This window comes from Trachemys scripta, chromosome 5 (assembly GCF_013100865.1).
Source record: "Trachemys scripta elegans isolate TJP31775 chromosome 5, CAS_Tse_1.0, whole genome shotgun sequence".
NCBI lineage: Eukaryota > Metazoa > Chordata > Testudines > Emydidae > Trachemys > Trachemys scripta.
In genome coordinates, this window is record NC_048302.1 from 88,754,977 (window position 1) to 88,771,282 (window position 16,306).

At 40.0% G+C, this 16,306-nt stretch overlaps 1 protein-coding gene across 3 annotated transcripts in view; it reads right to left on the minus strand.

Moving 5' to 3' along the window:
- PDGFRA (platelet derived growth factor receptor alpha) overlaps window positions 1-16,306 on the minus strand; it is a 50,237-nt gene that overhangs the window by 14,425 nt on the left and 19,506 nt on the right. For all 3 annotated transcript variants that reach the window (XM_034771897.1, XM_034771898.1, XM_034771896.1), the window contains exons 6-15: window positions 15,724-15,895; window positions 15,431-15,620; window positions 13,681-13,796; window positions 11,802-11,925; window positions 10,594-10,787; window positions 9,988-10,082; window positions 9,748-9,880; window positions 2,080-2,184; window positions 701-811; window positions 227-380 (exon numbers count right to left, since the gene is read on the minus strand). In XM_034771897.1, coding sequence (XP_034627788.1) covers window positions 227-380; window positions 701-811; window positions 2,080-2,184; window positions 9,748-9,880; window positions 9,988-10,082; window positions 10,594-10,787; window positions 11,802-11,925; window positions 13,681-13,796; window positions 15,431-15,620; window positions 15,724-15,895 — 1,394 coding nt within the window. The remainder of the gene's footprint in view (window positions 1-226; window positions 381-700; window positions 812-2,079; window positions 2,185-9,747; window positions 9,881-9,987; window positions 10,083-10,593; window positions 10,788-11,801; window positions 11,926-13,680; window positions 13,797-15,430; window positions 15,621-15,723; window positions 15,896-16,306) is intronic.

Here is a 16,306-nt window from a genome sequence, read left to right on the forward strand (position 1 = left end):
TCAATGGGAGTTGCAGGAACTCAGCTAATATTACTTCCTGTGGCATTTATTTTAAATATTACAGTTGATCAAAGTATACCATTCATTCAGACAATTTTCATAGGGCCCAGTCCTGCCAAGAAAACCCATATAGTGAAGCCAATGGGGCTATTTGCCTAAATGAAGATTTTCATTGTAACATCATGCCCTTAATTGGCAAACTATAATCCTTTTTGTCCTTTCCCACCTTCTTGTGCTTTCATCAGCTGGGTTCATCCCAAAAATGTCCAAGTCCTTCTTTGGCTTTTCTGGATGTCGGCTCAGGAAATTATCCCTGTTTTTATGCAGGTAGTTTACCAAATCCCCATAAAAGCAGTATTCAGTAATGATGTAAATTGGACCTAATGAAAGAAGGCAAAATAATACCTTGATGATAAAAATATATATATCACTGAAAAGATAATGGAAAACCAAATATACAGGGGACCGAGTGTTAAGGATTATGCATGCCAGTATGTTGAACTGGGAGTATAACTACTAGCATGTATAGGCAGTTTTATCAGGCATCCATTTACTCACAATTATTTTAAAAAGCACTTGCTCAACATGTAGACTATGTTAAATACTAAATTTTAGTTGCTTGGAACGCTCTAATTTGGGGTGGTTACAGGCTCGATTTTAGTTGCTTGGCAAACATTGATTTTGTGTTAGATAAACCTACCTGATTTAGTACAAGCTCCTAAGAGATTCACAATGTTCAAATGAGGCCCAAGATGTGTCATTATCTTCAGTTCAGACATTAGTGCCTGTTTTTCACTGGATCTAGCTGTGGCTGTCAGAAAAATAAATAGTTCAGTTAATGGTCAATGATCCTTGTTCTTGCAAATGTTAATATCATTCAGTTAATACAAATATTGAATATGATATATTGCTTGGTTGGTTTAAACATTTACACAGAGGCCTCTTAAGGAAGCCTTTGCACTTTATCTGGTGATAGCATTTCTGAAGGTCTAATGAGAATTACTGGTCACTAATAAAGACTCACTTGACTCAATTCACTAGTGGGCCCAAGCAATTTGCCCTTCTTTGTGGTACAAAGCAGTCATAATCCCAGGTTAGCTGACCCTTTGGGGATTCATCCATGGGTGGGCAAACCTCCAAGTGGCACAGAGACCAGTGCTTAATTTGTAATGAAAGAGGTGCCAGGCTCAAGCAATTAGGAGCTGGGGCTCAATAATGTTTTTTTTTACTTTCATAACTGACATGGCAAGCCTAGAGGTGCCAGGGCTATGGACTACCAAGCCCAGAGGTGCCAGGGCTATGGACTACCAAGCCTAGATGTACTGGGGCTCAGCCCTGGCAAGCCCTGGCACAAATTAAGCACTGACAGAGCCTCTTTGGAAGCTCCCTACTGAGCAGCCCTACTCCTTGACAGCACCCACTGGCTGGAATAGCCCTTAGGGGCATTGGGCAGCTGGAACAAAGTAGGCAGTCCTGCGGCAAGTCTATTTTATGCAGGTTCAGATTGGCAGCCAGACAGCCCTAAAATCAGGGGCCCACAATCCTTTTGTCCAATCCCTCCAATCTTGCACCAATCAATCTGGCTTGTAAGATTTATATCTGCTAACACCAGACCACTATGCTCATGTCAGAACACCACTATGAGAAATACTTACAAAAATAGAGATATTAGATTCCAAAACTTTATTGCGCTTTTTACCACTAATGTAGCTCTTTCCTGTGTGAAGAATGACCATTACCACATTTATGCTGTAGACATTAATTTTAAATTTCTTTTAAAGTCATTGGGTCAGCTCCTCAGCTAGCATAAGCTGATTTAGTTTCAGTGGAACTCAAGTGATCTACACTACCTGAGAACCTGACTGAGTCTACTTAGTTGCACCATGGTATCATTTTAATCTGTTCAAAAAGGTTATGATTATTTATCCTTTTCCAAACTTTCTAAGTTATCATGATGTCTAAGCCAATGCAATTAAGATATAACCTTCTAATATATAGGGAGAAATTAAGACAATGCTAATAATCCTGCATCAGCTTGAACCAGCTGGCTTGGACACTGACACCATGAGGATCACTTACGTTTCAGCATTTTCACAGCTACCTTCATCACTGGTTGAGAGCGACTTAATCCATATGCAGTTCCTTCAACTACTTTCCCAAACGCGCCCGAACCAAGGATTCGACCTGCAGACAATAGAGTTTGTTATTCAATGAACAGTTGCTGATTGCTTATCTCAGTTTCTGCTGCCATTGCTCTTTATGTAATGCTGCTGGTATGTGTTCCTATTTATGCAGAATGAGCATACTTGTTCATCCAAAAGGATTTATTATTATTACTGTCTACTCCTATCACCAACAAAAAAATCAGTTAAGCAGAAGAGGACAAGAAATGAAAAAGAATTGCTTGAATTAAATAATATTCCTAAAGAAAGACAAGTAAACAAGAGGACAAAAGCACATTATTAATCAGCTAGTAGGGCAGGAGGTGACATCACTGAAACTCTGTTTCATTCAGAGTTGTCCACTACTCTAATCCTTCGTCTGAACACTTTTAACTATAGAACACTGATTTCCTAATGTCTAATCTAAATTCTCTGTTCCAAATTCTGCTGTGGTGTAACTGACTTCAGTTGAGTTGTGCCTGCTTACCCCAGGACTGAATTTGACTCTCCATCACTAGTTTGATGCCATTACTGTCATTAGATACCATGTCATACAGAACTATCAATCTAAAGGATAATCCAGCAGAGTGCCTTAGACCCTTATGTCCACACTAGCAATACGATAGATTTGATGGTGGTACCAGCTCAGTTTAAGAATACGAAAGCAGGGACTAGCAACAATCTGAGAGAATTTAAAATACATGTTGATTACACCTGAGGGAAAAGTCCTCTGAAGTTTAATATACAAATGTGTTTCATATGCAGGAATAGATTTTGTGGCAGTTTCCAAGTGCTGTATTAACACATCCCATGTTTAACCCACTTTATTCTGCCCACAGATCAGTTCAGACAAAAATTGTTGATTAGCATATTCTGTCTTCTGTTGTGGATTCAGTATGGGGAAGAATTGTGTATGGAACTGATATGAAGGCTTGAGGCAGACTTTTAATGAAATATGCAATATGCAAAAAATACACCCAAATTAGTACATTCCATGTATTTCATAAATTCCAGATGTCAATATGTGATCACATTCCTGATGCACATTTTTTTTTTACTACCAGTACAAATGAAAGGTCATCCGGTTTCCGTTCTTGTCAGGAAATACAATATTGCAACTTTTAATGTTCATGCAATCTATACATATCTGTCATATGTTTCACCTGCCCTCTCCTGCGCTTCTGGAGATGATGCGTCTGGAGAAGCTACTGTTTATCTTAACCATAATACACAGTACATGGCCTATCTATAATTAATAGACCAACTCCTATATGAAAATTCCAGCCAAAAAAATGCATGTATCACCAAGATAGACAGGAAAGATGGGATTTTCAAAATTGGTCAGTGCTGGTCTAACTATATTCCTTCCTAAGGTCTCTCACAACTTGGTTACAAAACAATATGAGAATTTTTTTCTCTCAGCTTCTTGTGCACCAATAGGTTCCCTTACCAGTCAGGATGTGAGAATCTTCCTACAAAATTTCCACCATCCTGAGTGTGTAATTTAGCCATGGAACATTTTCAGATTGCAGATCTGTGAACCACATGGCAGGATGCAGCCCCTTAAAACATGTTGCTGATGCGGTTTCATCTTGTCATCTGCACTCTCCAATTCCGCCCACAATCGTATCGTAAAGTGAGCATGAGAAGTGCTTCCCCCTCATTGGCATCTCAGCTAAATCTGGGGGTTTGTGGAGAATGGTGGGAGCACTTCCTGAATGTCAGGGACGCATTATTTCCCCTTTTCACCCCCTCTTCACATATTTTTTAAAGACCTGCCCCCTATGTCTTTTACACTTGCATTTTGATATCAAGTGGGAATTAACTGCTTAGAGCTGGATGTTGCATCTGCCACAGAGCAAAGCTCCTTATGCTATTGGTACAGAGACATTGACTGGCAGCCCCCCACTAGACTATACATTTTCTTTTATTTTTACTATAAAGGTGCCAGAGGAACACCCCTAGAGAGTGAATTCTTCTATTTCTCTACATGGACAGACAGCAGGGATAACAAGTTTCTTCATACTGAAAGAGAGGGCCATATCCACAGATGAGAAAATGCCTCAGTTCAGCCTCCATCCCCATTTGCTCCTCTGCTTCTCTGGTGAGATTGCTGAAGAGAGGGGCCATTTTTTGGCAATTCTAGGCCAATTTCTGCTCTCAGGGGCACAAGTATAAATCTGGTAAGTTACTGAACTCAGCAGAGCTGCTCCAGACGTAGACCTGTAAAATGGAGACTATTCACTTCAATCTGGACTGTGACAATTAACTCATTTCAAATCCAACCTCCAAATGGTAACACAGTCACTGGCATAAGATGTTAGTCTGTGATAGTGCCTAATAAGTGATAAAAAGAACAGGAGTACTTGTGGCACCTTAGAGACTAACAAATAAGTGATAGACTCTGTAAGCCATATCCAGTCTTTTGAGCTATTTAGGGTCATTGCTTTCAATGGAGTTTTGTGCATGAAGCAGCTACATAATTGAGTTATTAGGCTGGTTTTTAAATAGGACTGTCAATTAATCACAGTTAGCTCACGTGATTAACTCAAAAAAATTAATTGCAATTAAAAATTAATCACAATTAATTGCAGTTTTAATCACACTTTGAGCAATAGGATACCAACTGAAATTTATTAAGTATTTTTGGATATTTGTCTACATTTCCAAATATATTGATTTCAATTACAACACAGAATATACTGTACAGTGCTCACTTTATATTATTTCTTATTCAAAATATTTGCACTGTAAAAGTGATGAACAAAAGAAATTGCATTTTTCAATTCACCTCATAAAAGTACTGTAGTGCAATCTCTTTATCATGAAAGTGCAACTTACAAATGTAGATTTTTTGTTACATAACTGCACTCAAAAACAAAACACTGTAACACTTTAGAGCCTACAAGTTCACTCAGTCCTACTTCTTGTTCAGTCAATCACTAAGACAAACAAGTTTGTTTACATTTACGGGAGATAATGCTGCCTGCTTTTTTACAATGTCACCTGAAAGTGAGAACAGATGTTCACATGGCACTTCTGTAGCAGGCATTGTAGGGTATTTACATGCCAGATATGCTAAACATTCGTATGTCCCTTCATGCTTCAACCACCTTTCCAGAGGACACTTCCACGCTGATGATACTCGTTAAAAAAAAATCATGCATTAATGAAATTTGTGACTGAACTCCTTGGGGGAGAATTGTATGTCTCCTGCTCTGTTTTACCCTCATTCTGCCATATATTTCATGTTTTAGCAGTCTCAGATGATGACCCAGCACATGTTATTCATTTCAAGAACACTTTCACTGCAGATTTGACAAAACGCAAACAAGGTACCAATGTGAGATTTCTAAAAATAGCTACAGCACTTGACCCAAGGTTTAAGAATCTGAGGTGCCTTCCAAAATCTGAGAGGGACATGGTGTGGAGCATGCTTTCAGAAGTCTTAAAAGAGCAACACTCCGATGCGGAAACTGCAGAACCCGAACCACACAAAAAAAAATCAACCTTCTGCTGGTGGCATCTGACTCAGATGATGAAAATGAACATGTGTCAGTCCGCACTGCTTTGGATTGTTATCGAGCAGAACCCATCATCAGCATGGACACATGTCCACTGGAATGGTGGTTGAAGCATGAAGGGTCACATGAATCTTTAGTGCATCTGGCACATAAATATCTTGTGATACCAGCTACAACAATGAACACCTGTTCTCTCTTTCAGGTGGCGTTGTAAACAAGAAGCAGGCAGCATTATCAGGCAGACTTGTTTGTCTGAGCGATTGGCTGAACAAGAAGTAGGACTGAGTGGACTTGTAGGCTCTAAAGTTTTACATTGTTTTAATTTTGAGTGTAATTTTTTTTTGTACATAATTCTACATTTGTAAGTTCAACTTGCATGATAAAGAGATTGCACTACAGAACTTGTATTAAATGAATTGAAAAATACTATTTCTTTTGTTTTTTAGAGTGCAAATATTTGTAATAAAAAATAAATATAAAATGAGCACTATGCACTTGTATTCTGTGTTGTAATTGAAATGAATATATTTTAAAATGTAGGAAAACATCCAAAAATATTTAAATAAATGGCATTCTATTATTAAGAGCACGTTTAATTTTTTTAATCGCTTGACAGCCCTATTTTTAAATCTTGTTGATAGTCTAGGAATGAGAGCAAAGCCATTAATAATGTGTCTGTCTGGCTTCAGCAGTCAGAGTAGCACTGGATTTTTAATAAGACTATTGTGGCAAATCAGTGGCCATCTAGGAGATCATGGGTGTCACTATGTCACACACTATGGCCATTCAGAAATCCACAGCAATAGCAGGGATAGAACTCAAATCCTGGTACTCAAAAACACTATTCCCTACCACTTCAGGGAAAGAAGAATGTCAGTTAGCTATTAGCAGTGGAAGGCCTATGACACATAGCAGGGCAGTTCTGATTATATCCAGCAGAGGGTAGTGGTGTTCAAACACATTGATCAGATCATTGCAATATAATTTCTCTCTCTCTCAGTAGTCCTAACTCATCATGTCTATAGTATCTAAGCCACATCACTATATGTTATTTTCACAGGACAGGGTTCCCTCCCCTTGGATTTTTATTGCAAACAGTCCTCACACACACCAGTGGCAAATTCAACACCCAGTGCTTTATTTACAATGTACTCTATAAATGTTTGTTCCCCACAGCATAACTTCTCCCCAAGTCTTCATCTACTACCAAGGCACAGGGCAAGGGAGAGCTCTCATCTCTCTGAAATCTTAGGCTTCTTTGGCTTGAAGGCACAGCCTTCTATCTTGGGCTCTTCCTGCCTCTTTCTTTTAAGGGTAAATTCCAGCTGACGAGCTGAATCACCCAGCTAATTAGTTAATCTCTGAGAATTTAAATTATTACCTCCTCAATTTACCCCAGGTGGGAATGCTTCCAAAGAGCACGGAGTGGTGAGTCAGCTTGGGCTACTCACACTCTGTCACTGTAATACATTGCGGGAACAAGAACAAAGCAAAATTGTCAGTGTGACCTCAATTTATTGAATTCCAGTCAACTGAAACTCCAGTAACCCAAAGCAGACTATGGTCACCTAGCATGGTATTGCACTCCAGATACCACAAGCCTGAAAGCAGGTAGAAGGATGCTGGCTGGCTTACACAGCTAGAAGAGGAATTATACACATTAAAGGAACAACACCAGTTAAGCCACATCCCCAAATTTTCCTAAAGGCTTTGGATAACCTTTAAGATCTTCAGTAACTTAGTGCATTGCTATATAACTGATAGAATAGCAGAAATTCCATTTGGGGTGGGGGGGGAGATCCCATCATATCAGTAAAGTCAATGGGGTTCACTGGCATAAATGAGGACAGAATATGGCCCATATGATGAAACTGCCTCATAAGAAAGATATATATGATGAATATATATTCAGCATGTCAAGAAAAATACTTGTGCTATCCAGATTGCTGCAAGAACAAGCAGTGCCATTTTCTAAAGTTAACCTTCCTGAATTTACTCATAAACAAGAATGCATTGAAGTAAACTGATGCTGATGAGTCAAAGAGAGACAAAAATTACTGTGGTGGACTGTTAACAACCCAATTCCGTTAATTGTTTTATACACATAATTAAAGCCAGGGATGTAGTCAAATAATTCCCATAAGTATCCACCAGGGTTTGGTCTGCAGTTAGCAGAGCAAATTTAATTAAATGAATTTATTTCTGAATCAGAAATTCCTTGTGATACATTCACTTGAGACTCAACAGAAATCCTCTCTCTGGCAAGAACTGCTTTTGATTATATTGACTCACACAACAGGAAATAGAAATAGAACATGTTTTGTAAAGTGTATAAAAAAATACCTTTCATGGTTTTCTTCACTTGTTTGTGTATTATTTGGTGCATAAATACCTCCATAATGGGGATGTTAGAAATGCTTAAGATGCTATAGATAGATAGGAGAGAAAGAGAAAGAGGCAGGCAGGCAGGCAGACAGACAATTATTTATTATATCACGCTACCCAGAATTGTGCTGGGTATTTACAGGTCATCTATAATGGTATGAGACCCTTGCCCTGAAGAGCTTATAATTGAATTCCACATGAGACATGACAAAGAGACAACAAAACAGTAAAGCAGGGATGGAAAGAAGAAAAGCAGTGTTCACAGAAAGAAGTTTATGTGACAATGGCATTTGACATCATGGATTTATAGTTTTAAAATATTTTAATAAAACTGCATAACTACTTCCAGATTACATTGGGTCTCTACACATAGAACTATAAATGTCTTATAAAATAAAAATGTCATTGCTGACTCACTTCTTGTGGGCATCTCAGCAGAAGTATCGTAAGGCGGGAATTTAGGGAGGGAAGGAGAGGCTAATGGCCTGACAAACCTTTTGGGGAAGGCACTATGTGTGAAGCAGTGTGGAAACAGGGTGGAAGAGGGATATAGGAGACACTAAAGTATGGGGCTCAAGGCAGACATCTCTGGTAGAGAAGAGTGGTCAATGGGTAGTGTGAGGAGAGAGACAGGCAGATAAGTAGGCAGGGACAGTTCCACAGACCCTTGAAGGCAAGGACAAGGAGGTTGAACTTGAGGCAGTGAAGCAGGGATAGCTAAAGGAAAGACTGAAAGAAACAGTGACAGTTTTGTAGGGTCTTGAGGGGAGCCATGTGGAGAGAAGGAAGGCCAGAGACAAAGAGATTACAGTAATCAAAAAAGGAGAGAGCTTTGCTGTCTGGAAAGAGAAAAATTTAGATCCTCGAAATATTATGGAATAAGCTTGGATGTGAAAGGTGAAGGAGAGGTAGAAGTCAAACATGTTCCCAGATTTCAAGCCTGGGTGTCAGGGAAGTTGGTGATGTGACAGAAAAAGGAGAAAAGAGGATTTCGGAGGAAAGTCAAGGATCTAAGATAGGTAGGTAGATAGATGTATTTTTGTTGTATTCAGAATAATTTTCCATGAAAAATCTGTTTGTTTGTTTGTTTGTTTGTTTGTTTGTTTGTTTGTTTGTTTGTTTGTTAATAATTTTGTAAAGATTCTGCAGCAGCACAGAACATAATGGTCATCAGCTATATTGCCAACCATGGCCAAAGAGATTCACAGTTGTCCTTGGACTTTCTGTTCCCAAATCCAAAGCTCCTACCAATGCCACTAAAGGAGAATTTCCATTAACTTTAGTAGTATTACGGTTTATATGGTCTATGGTCCAGACACTAGAGGGTGACATAATCAAGCACACTTGGGCATGTCTGAGCTTCTGTCCAGTACAGGGCAGTGGTACTTGTATAGTTGCCAGGGCATTCTGATTTCTAGATGTTTTGCAAGACTTTTCTGGTTTTGTTTATATACCAGGTTAAGAATTCTATTAATACTGGATGGCATAGAATTGTTGTGGTCTGATCATTCCATTTAGCAATATAGAAAGTTCTTTCTATATAAACAGACTTTATCTGCAACAGTTTGGCTCTTCACAGAGCTCACTCAATGGGTGCAGGTCAAGAGCTCTGATTCCCCACATGCATTAAATCAACATCTTATCTCTACAAAAGAAGAGGATCTCAAAGTTCTTACCAAGTACTAATCCATCTCTAGGAAACTCCCATCTTGAGTCATAGGGCAGTTGCATTGGGTCCACATAAATGTACTCATGGCCATCAGGGCTGATAGACTCAATTACTCTCCATCTTATCTCATACTTTGGTTTCTGCCATACACAATAAATGAAACATAAATTGTCAGGCTCATGCCTGATTTAAGAATGGGTCAGATCACTAATTCAATTCAGTATAGAAATTACATATTTTAAGTTACCTGTTTCCATATGATGACCAGGACAATCAGTGAAATAATCACAATCACTATTAACACTAGGACTGCTGCAGCCACAGTTAATTCTGATCGCAATGCTGTAGTAAAAGAAAAGGCCTCAATTTAGATTTGCCTTCTGAATGCAGAGGGATGTGACAGAGGCCGGAGTTTGTAGGTGACTGTAAGACTCCCATCTCCTTTGCCATCAAAGTTCTTGTGCACTGCAGATGTGAAAAGTGCAGTCTCCAGAGGCAGGGGGCATTAAGTCATTCACTGCCTATAATAACCCTGCCTTCCTATTTCAGGAACAACAGTGGTTGCCTGGAAGAGACTTCCATGGCCATTAGTAACTAAAATGAAGAGCTGGATCATGGAACCACATAATATGGGAAAGATGGATTCAGAATTAAGACCTGGAGAATGGCTCTTGCTCAAATGTCTGGGGAAGAGCTGCCAAATCTGTTTTCATCATTATTTACTTTCAAAGAGCTGGTGTTTTACCTATTAGACATTCACACTGCATAATAATTTCCAGATTTGATTGGATTTATTTGAGGGGGAGTTTGAAATGACTATTTAAATCTCTCAGGAGTGACAAAGTTAACTCACTAGGAGCCACAAGCTTCAGTTCCCGAGTAACGGCACCAAGAGTGTTCCTCGCCATGCACCGTACTACCAGGGTTTCTTCTACCTTTTGGAAGGTCACCTGGCTTTTCACCTGGTCCTTATCAACCCGATAAGCCTCCATGTGTATATTTGAGATGTTGTTAGTCAGAAGCATCCATGAGGTATCATTACTGCATCTGCAGAAATAGAATATCCATGAATATAGACATCAGATTTATGGATGGATAAGCAAGTGAAAACAAAATGAGGATCACCCTAAGCACCCTTTCCCTACTCCCTTTCTCTAGTAAGAATTATTTTAAGGACCAAAGATGTTTAAGTATGTACCCACTTCCTAACAATCCTCTGGCTCCCCTCCTCCTAGAGCCAATGAACTTCTGATCCCTACCAGCACTGCCACCTTTGAAGTGCTAGTAATGGAGCCCCGCAGGCCTGGCAGCTCACTGTTGCTTAGTCCAAACTTTGCATTGCTCTGGGGCTTTCTCATTACACCCCAGAATTCATGGTTGGCCTCTGAAGCCCCAGTGCTCCACAAATCTCTTTGGGACAGAAGAGAGGTGGAAATCCCATACAGTAGCATGAAATGTAGGTATAACGACAACAGAAAGTATCTGAGGTTACCAGGGCTGCTGGGCCCCACCAGGCTTGTTGTCTCTCTGTGCGATTGTCTCCAGAGGAGGGGGAGAAGGGGTGACCCCGAAACTAGATCAACAAATGTGAGGGGATTAATTAGTTAACATTTCTATAGCACTTTGAATGTAAAAAATATTATTATCTGTGGTAGGCTCAGTTGCAGGAAGAAGGTGGATGGGGGAGTGTGAAAGGGTTATGGGATAGGTTAGTCTGCTCAGGAGATGGCAGGAAAGCCTCAAAAGATATGTGGATAAGCATCTGACTTGCTCATCTAAACTTCCCTGAGGCTCACTCACCACTAATTAGGTACCACATCTTAGAGAAACCTGTTAAATAGGTACTGCATATGTGTTCTACAGGACAAAATCAGTAGGAATGATATTAACCCCCACCCCATCCATATGCTGATGAAGCATAAACAACTTGTCACTTTGGCAAGACAAACCAGAATCATAGTTTCCAGAGGACTGATAAGGAATGTGTGTCACGAGCTTAAATTATGTTGGTCAAGAAAAAACGTTCACATATGGAGATAAAGGCACATCTGTTTTTCTTACTTTTTAATGTCCTTGCAAATCAGCCATTCCACGTCAGGGAAAGGCGTCCCTTTTGCCAAGCATTGGACCGTCTGTCCCCCTCCAGAGCCGTGGTGATCCACCAGTTTTAGAATTGAAGCTGAAACTAGAAGTGAATTGAAAAGAGCATCTTAGAATTTCCCCCCTTTATTTGGGTTAGAATTACAAATGGCACAGGACAGACGTTTACAATTGCTGTCATTTGTCTGACCAGCCTATTGCTCTGCTCCTCAGGGAATCCAAGTCTGGGTCCTAAGCTCTTGGCTTGCTCTCCAGACTCTGATTTTCCCCGGAAGGATATGACTAACTCAGATTGACTTTGATGAAAGTTACTTATATCCTGCGGGGCAGAACAGGGCTCAGGCTACAGCACAGTCACAGAAGGGGGCGCTGTGGAAGGGGTGTGCTTGGTCCTGGGGCACAGAGAGAGCATGAGAGCCTCACACTGCTCCTGAGAGACACCAGCGGGGTGGCAATTTAGATGTCTCTGACTGGATGCAGAGAAAGCCTTATCCTTCCCTACTCAGCCTCATTTGAGAGCACAGGAAGAGTAAAGATGAAAAATACAGAGAAAACCAGAGGACCCCACTCCCACCCACCTCCAAGAACTCAGCCATTTATCAATATCCCTATTACTATTACTTATTTGTAACATGGGAGCGCCTGCAGGAAGCAGCTGGAGCTTGGCCCCTCAGGAGCCAAGAGGACTTTTCAGGTAGGGAGGGAAGAAAGGGAGAAGCAGATACCATTTTCACAGGAGGAGGGAGCAGAAAGCACCCAGCACCTCAGTGTGGCTCTGCTCCTTTCTCCCTTCCCTCCTTGTGAAAATTGGGTCAGGCTACTCTCTGCTCCTTCCCCTCGACATCCATGCAACACCCAGCTTAGACAGGGGAAGAGGTTGGGGTAAAAAAACCTCCGGAGCTGTAAAAGGAGCAGGTGAGGCCTGGGAAACAGCAAGTGTTGGGTTGGGGGAGACAGAATTGATGTGGGAGCTGGGTAAGGGGCAGAACTGATGTGGTGGCTGGGAGGTAATTAATTGCTGGGCTGACGGATGGGCAGATATGGGGCTGATGTAATTAGTTAGAATTTTGGAGTCTGGGGAGAAGCTGGAAGCTCCACACCATCAGGCAGCCAGTGAGAACTCCTGCAGAGGGGACCAAAGTCACCTCACTTTATAAATTTGGGAGAGTTGGCGACACTGTAACTGTCACACACAAACTGGCATGGAAGAGCGAGTTCAAAAATCAAAAGGTAGACCAAAAAAGCCACAAGTAAACTCATGATTTTGGTGGATCTGACTCATTATTTTGAACTTTTGGGACTGGCAATACTGGAAATATTATTTCCACAATGTGCTTCTTCTGCAGAGGATGATAAACTGTATAAGTGTGGAGTGGCAAAAGGTGAACTGTTGTTCCTAAGGGTCTTACCTGAGTGACCAGTCAGTACAATTGACATACCGGTAGGAACTACTCTTGGAAAACACCAATCCAGCTCCAGCCAATCAGCTAGTATTGTGCTAGTAAGCGACATGGCAGGGAAGCAGCCAAACTAATTTGCTGCTGAAATCATAACACTTAGCACTCTTCGTCTTCAAAGCAATCCCTTGTGAAGTAGTTTAACAAATGTCCTCTCCATTTTGCAGAATGGAGTAACTCAGGATAGGCAGGGAGATAAAACTACTTGCACAAGGCCACTGAAGAAGTCACAGTCAGGATTAGAACACAACCATTCCTGGCTTCCAGGCCTTTCATTCTAGTAGATCTGTAGGTTAGCAGGACACCTGGTGCTTAAATGGACTTAAGTCTTTGCTGTCTACAGCTACCTCTGCCCAGTCCAATAGGGTTCTTGATATGCTTACCTTGTATTAGCAACGAGAAAGTATAGCTTTTAGTCTCTTCTCCATTTTCAGCAACCAAAGTATAATCTCCACTGTCTTCTTCCTTGGCCCGAATCAGTTTTAATATACTTTGGACCCTATAGAAACAAGAGATTTTACAAAACATAAGAATAAATTAATCCAAATAATTTAAAAAATCAAGCAATTTTTAGTAAAAAATCTATATATTTAATGTAGGTATATGGTGACTATAATGTAGTGATACTTTGCATTTCTATAGTGCTCTTCCTGTCAAAATGCTGTTTAAATGTTAATTAATTCTCTCATATGAGAAACACGCAAGCATTATTATACCCAACAGGGATTTAGCAAGGGCATTGATGTGATCAAAATGATGACCAAGAGATTATTTTGGGAGCAGCATTTTGGAAAAACTGGAGAGGGGCCAGGATAGTATCCAGAAGACAGCACTGTAATAAGATTGGAGAAGGTTGCAGTAGTCAAGGTGGCAGATGATCACAAGTTGGACAAGTGAATTAGCTCATAGGATGGAAAATCAGGAAGTTTTTTTGATATATTTGGCTGCTGCTGGAATGAAGTGTCTAGTTCTGGTACAAACAATTCAAGAGGGACATTGATAAATTGCAGAGGGTTCAGAGAAAAGCTTCAAGAATGATTAAAAGATTAGAAAACACGCCTTATAGTGATAGGCTCAAAGAGTTCAATCTATTGAGCTTAACAAAGAGAAAGTTAAGGAGTGACTTTATGATAGTCTATAAATATCTACATGTGGAACAAATATTTAATAGCGGGCTCTTTAATCTAGCAGAGAAACGTATAACATGATCCAATGGTTGGAAGTTAAAGCTAGACAAATTCAGACTGGAAATAAGGTGTAAATGTTCAACGATGAGAGTAATTAACCACTGGGACAATTTACCAAGGGTCATGGTGGATTCGCCATTACTGACAATTTTTAAATTAAGATTGGATGTTTTTCTAAAAGATCTGCTCTAGGAATTATTTTGGGGAAGTTCTATGGCTTGTGTTATACAGGAGGTCAGACAAAATGAACACAATGGTCCTTTCTGGCTTTTGAATCTATGAATGTTGTGTAGGAAGCAGCAGTAGAATGTGGAGGGAAAGAGGAAGAAAGAATCAAATATGCTGCCTAGGTTACGTTTGTAGGTGACAGAAAAATGATAACATTGTCAACAGCAATGGAAAATGAAATAAGGGCACAATGTGTGAAGGAAAAAATATGAGCTTGGTTTGGTTTGATAATCTTGAGTTGACTGCAAGCCATCCAAGCTGAGCTATCAGAGACACAGTGAGAGATATGAGAATGAACCATAATAGGAGAAGTATATCTGAGAATTGACACCAGAGAGATGATAGTTAAAATTATGTAAGAGAGTGAGGCTACCCAAGTATAAGGTATAAAGGAGAAGAGGATGGGTGAAAAGAAAGAGCCTTGACAGACTCCAATAAAGAGGAGGAGTGGTAATGCAATGCCCCCAAAGGAGACATTTAAAGAACAGTAATTAAGGCAGGAAGAGAATCAAGAGGGGACAGTGACATGGAAGTCCACAGAGGACAGGATGTCAAAGAGGAGGTGATGATGAAAAGCTATAGCAAGGCAAGAAAGATGAGGTTGTATATAATGTCTTGATTTTTCTCACCAAATTCTAGTCATAGATTTGATAAAATGAAATCACAAGGTTTCTGGAAGAGAAATTCAGATTGTCACCTTGGCAAAACCTTTCTTTACCTTGTCTCATTGATCTTGTTTGCACTGGTAACAATCTCTGTAAGATTCTCAGTCAGAGTCACATTGTCCTTCAGCCAGAACATTTTTGGAGCTGGGTACGCCTGCACATCCACTACAAAATTTTTGACCTCATGTAAATTGACAGCTTCCAAAGGGCTAAATTGGGGGTCCAGATGAATGAATCCTTTATCTGTAAATGATACAGATTCACATAAATAATGCTACTCGCTTTATTTCAAACATGGTATTTGCCAGCATGCTAACAATTTTTGGACACTAGAATTAGACTGTACCATGAACTGTAATGACTACTCTCTTATTTTCTTTAACCTCCTTGGTTGCATGTCGGGCCATACATTCATAATCCCCGGTATCTTTCACTGAAGCCTCAGGAATGGTCAAAGTGTAAACCAGCTTCTGGGAGGGAACTTTAATGTCATCAACTTTTATCACACCTTTTTCTTTCTGTGTTTTGGAGAGAAAAAAAAATTATTTAAACAACCCAGCTGCAGGAAATAAATACAGTATAAAAGAATTAAGATTCCATTTGAAGGAGAGCAATGAAAGATTTACTGCTATATGGTCCAAATTCCATATTCAAAAGGAATGGCTTAATCAGTTAGGGACAAATTTTCAGACATGGATGCAGCAGGTGTGCCCATAAGAATATACAATTTTAGAGCCAACTGCCAAAGGGTGAATAGGTTAAAAACTGCTTATGTTGTGCATTTGGAGTAAAGTATCATCTAAAAATTAGGTGGAGAGCCTAAAAGAGCATTTTACTGCTAAAGCAAGCTAAGGGAGTGTATCCTTTGACTCTGGTGATGATGCTGTTGATTTTGGTTCTGAATATTCTTTGATCAGTTCCCACAAGGT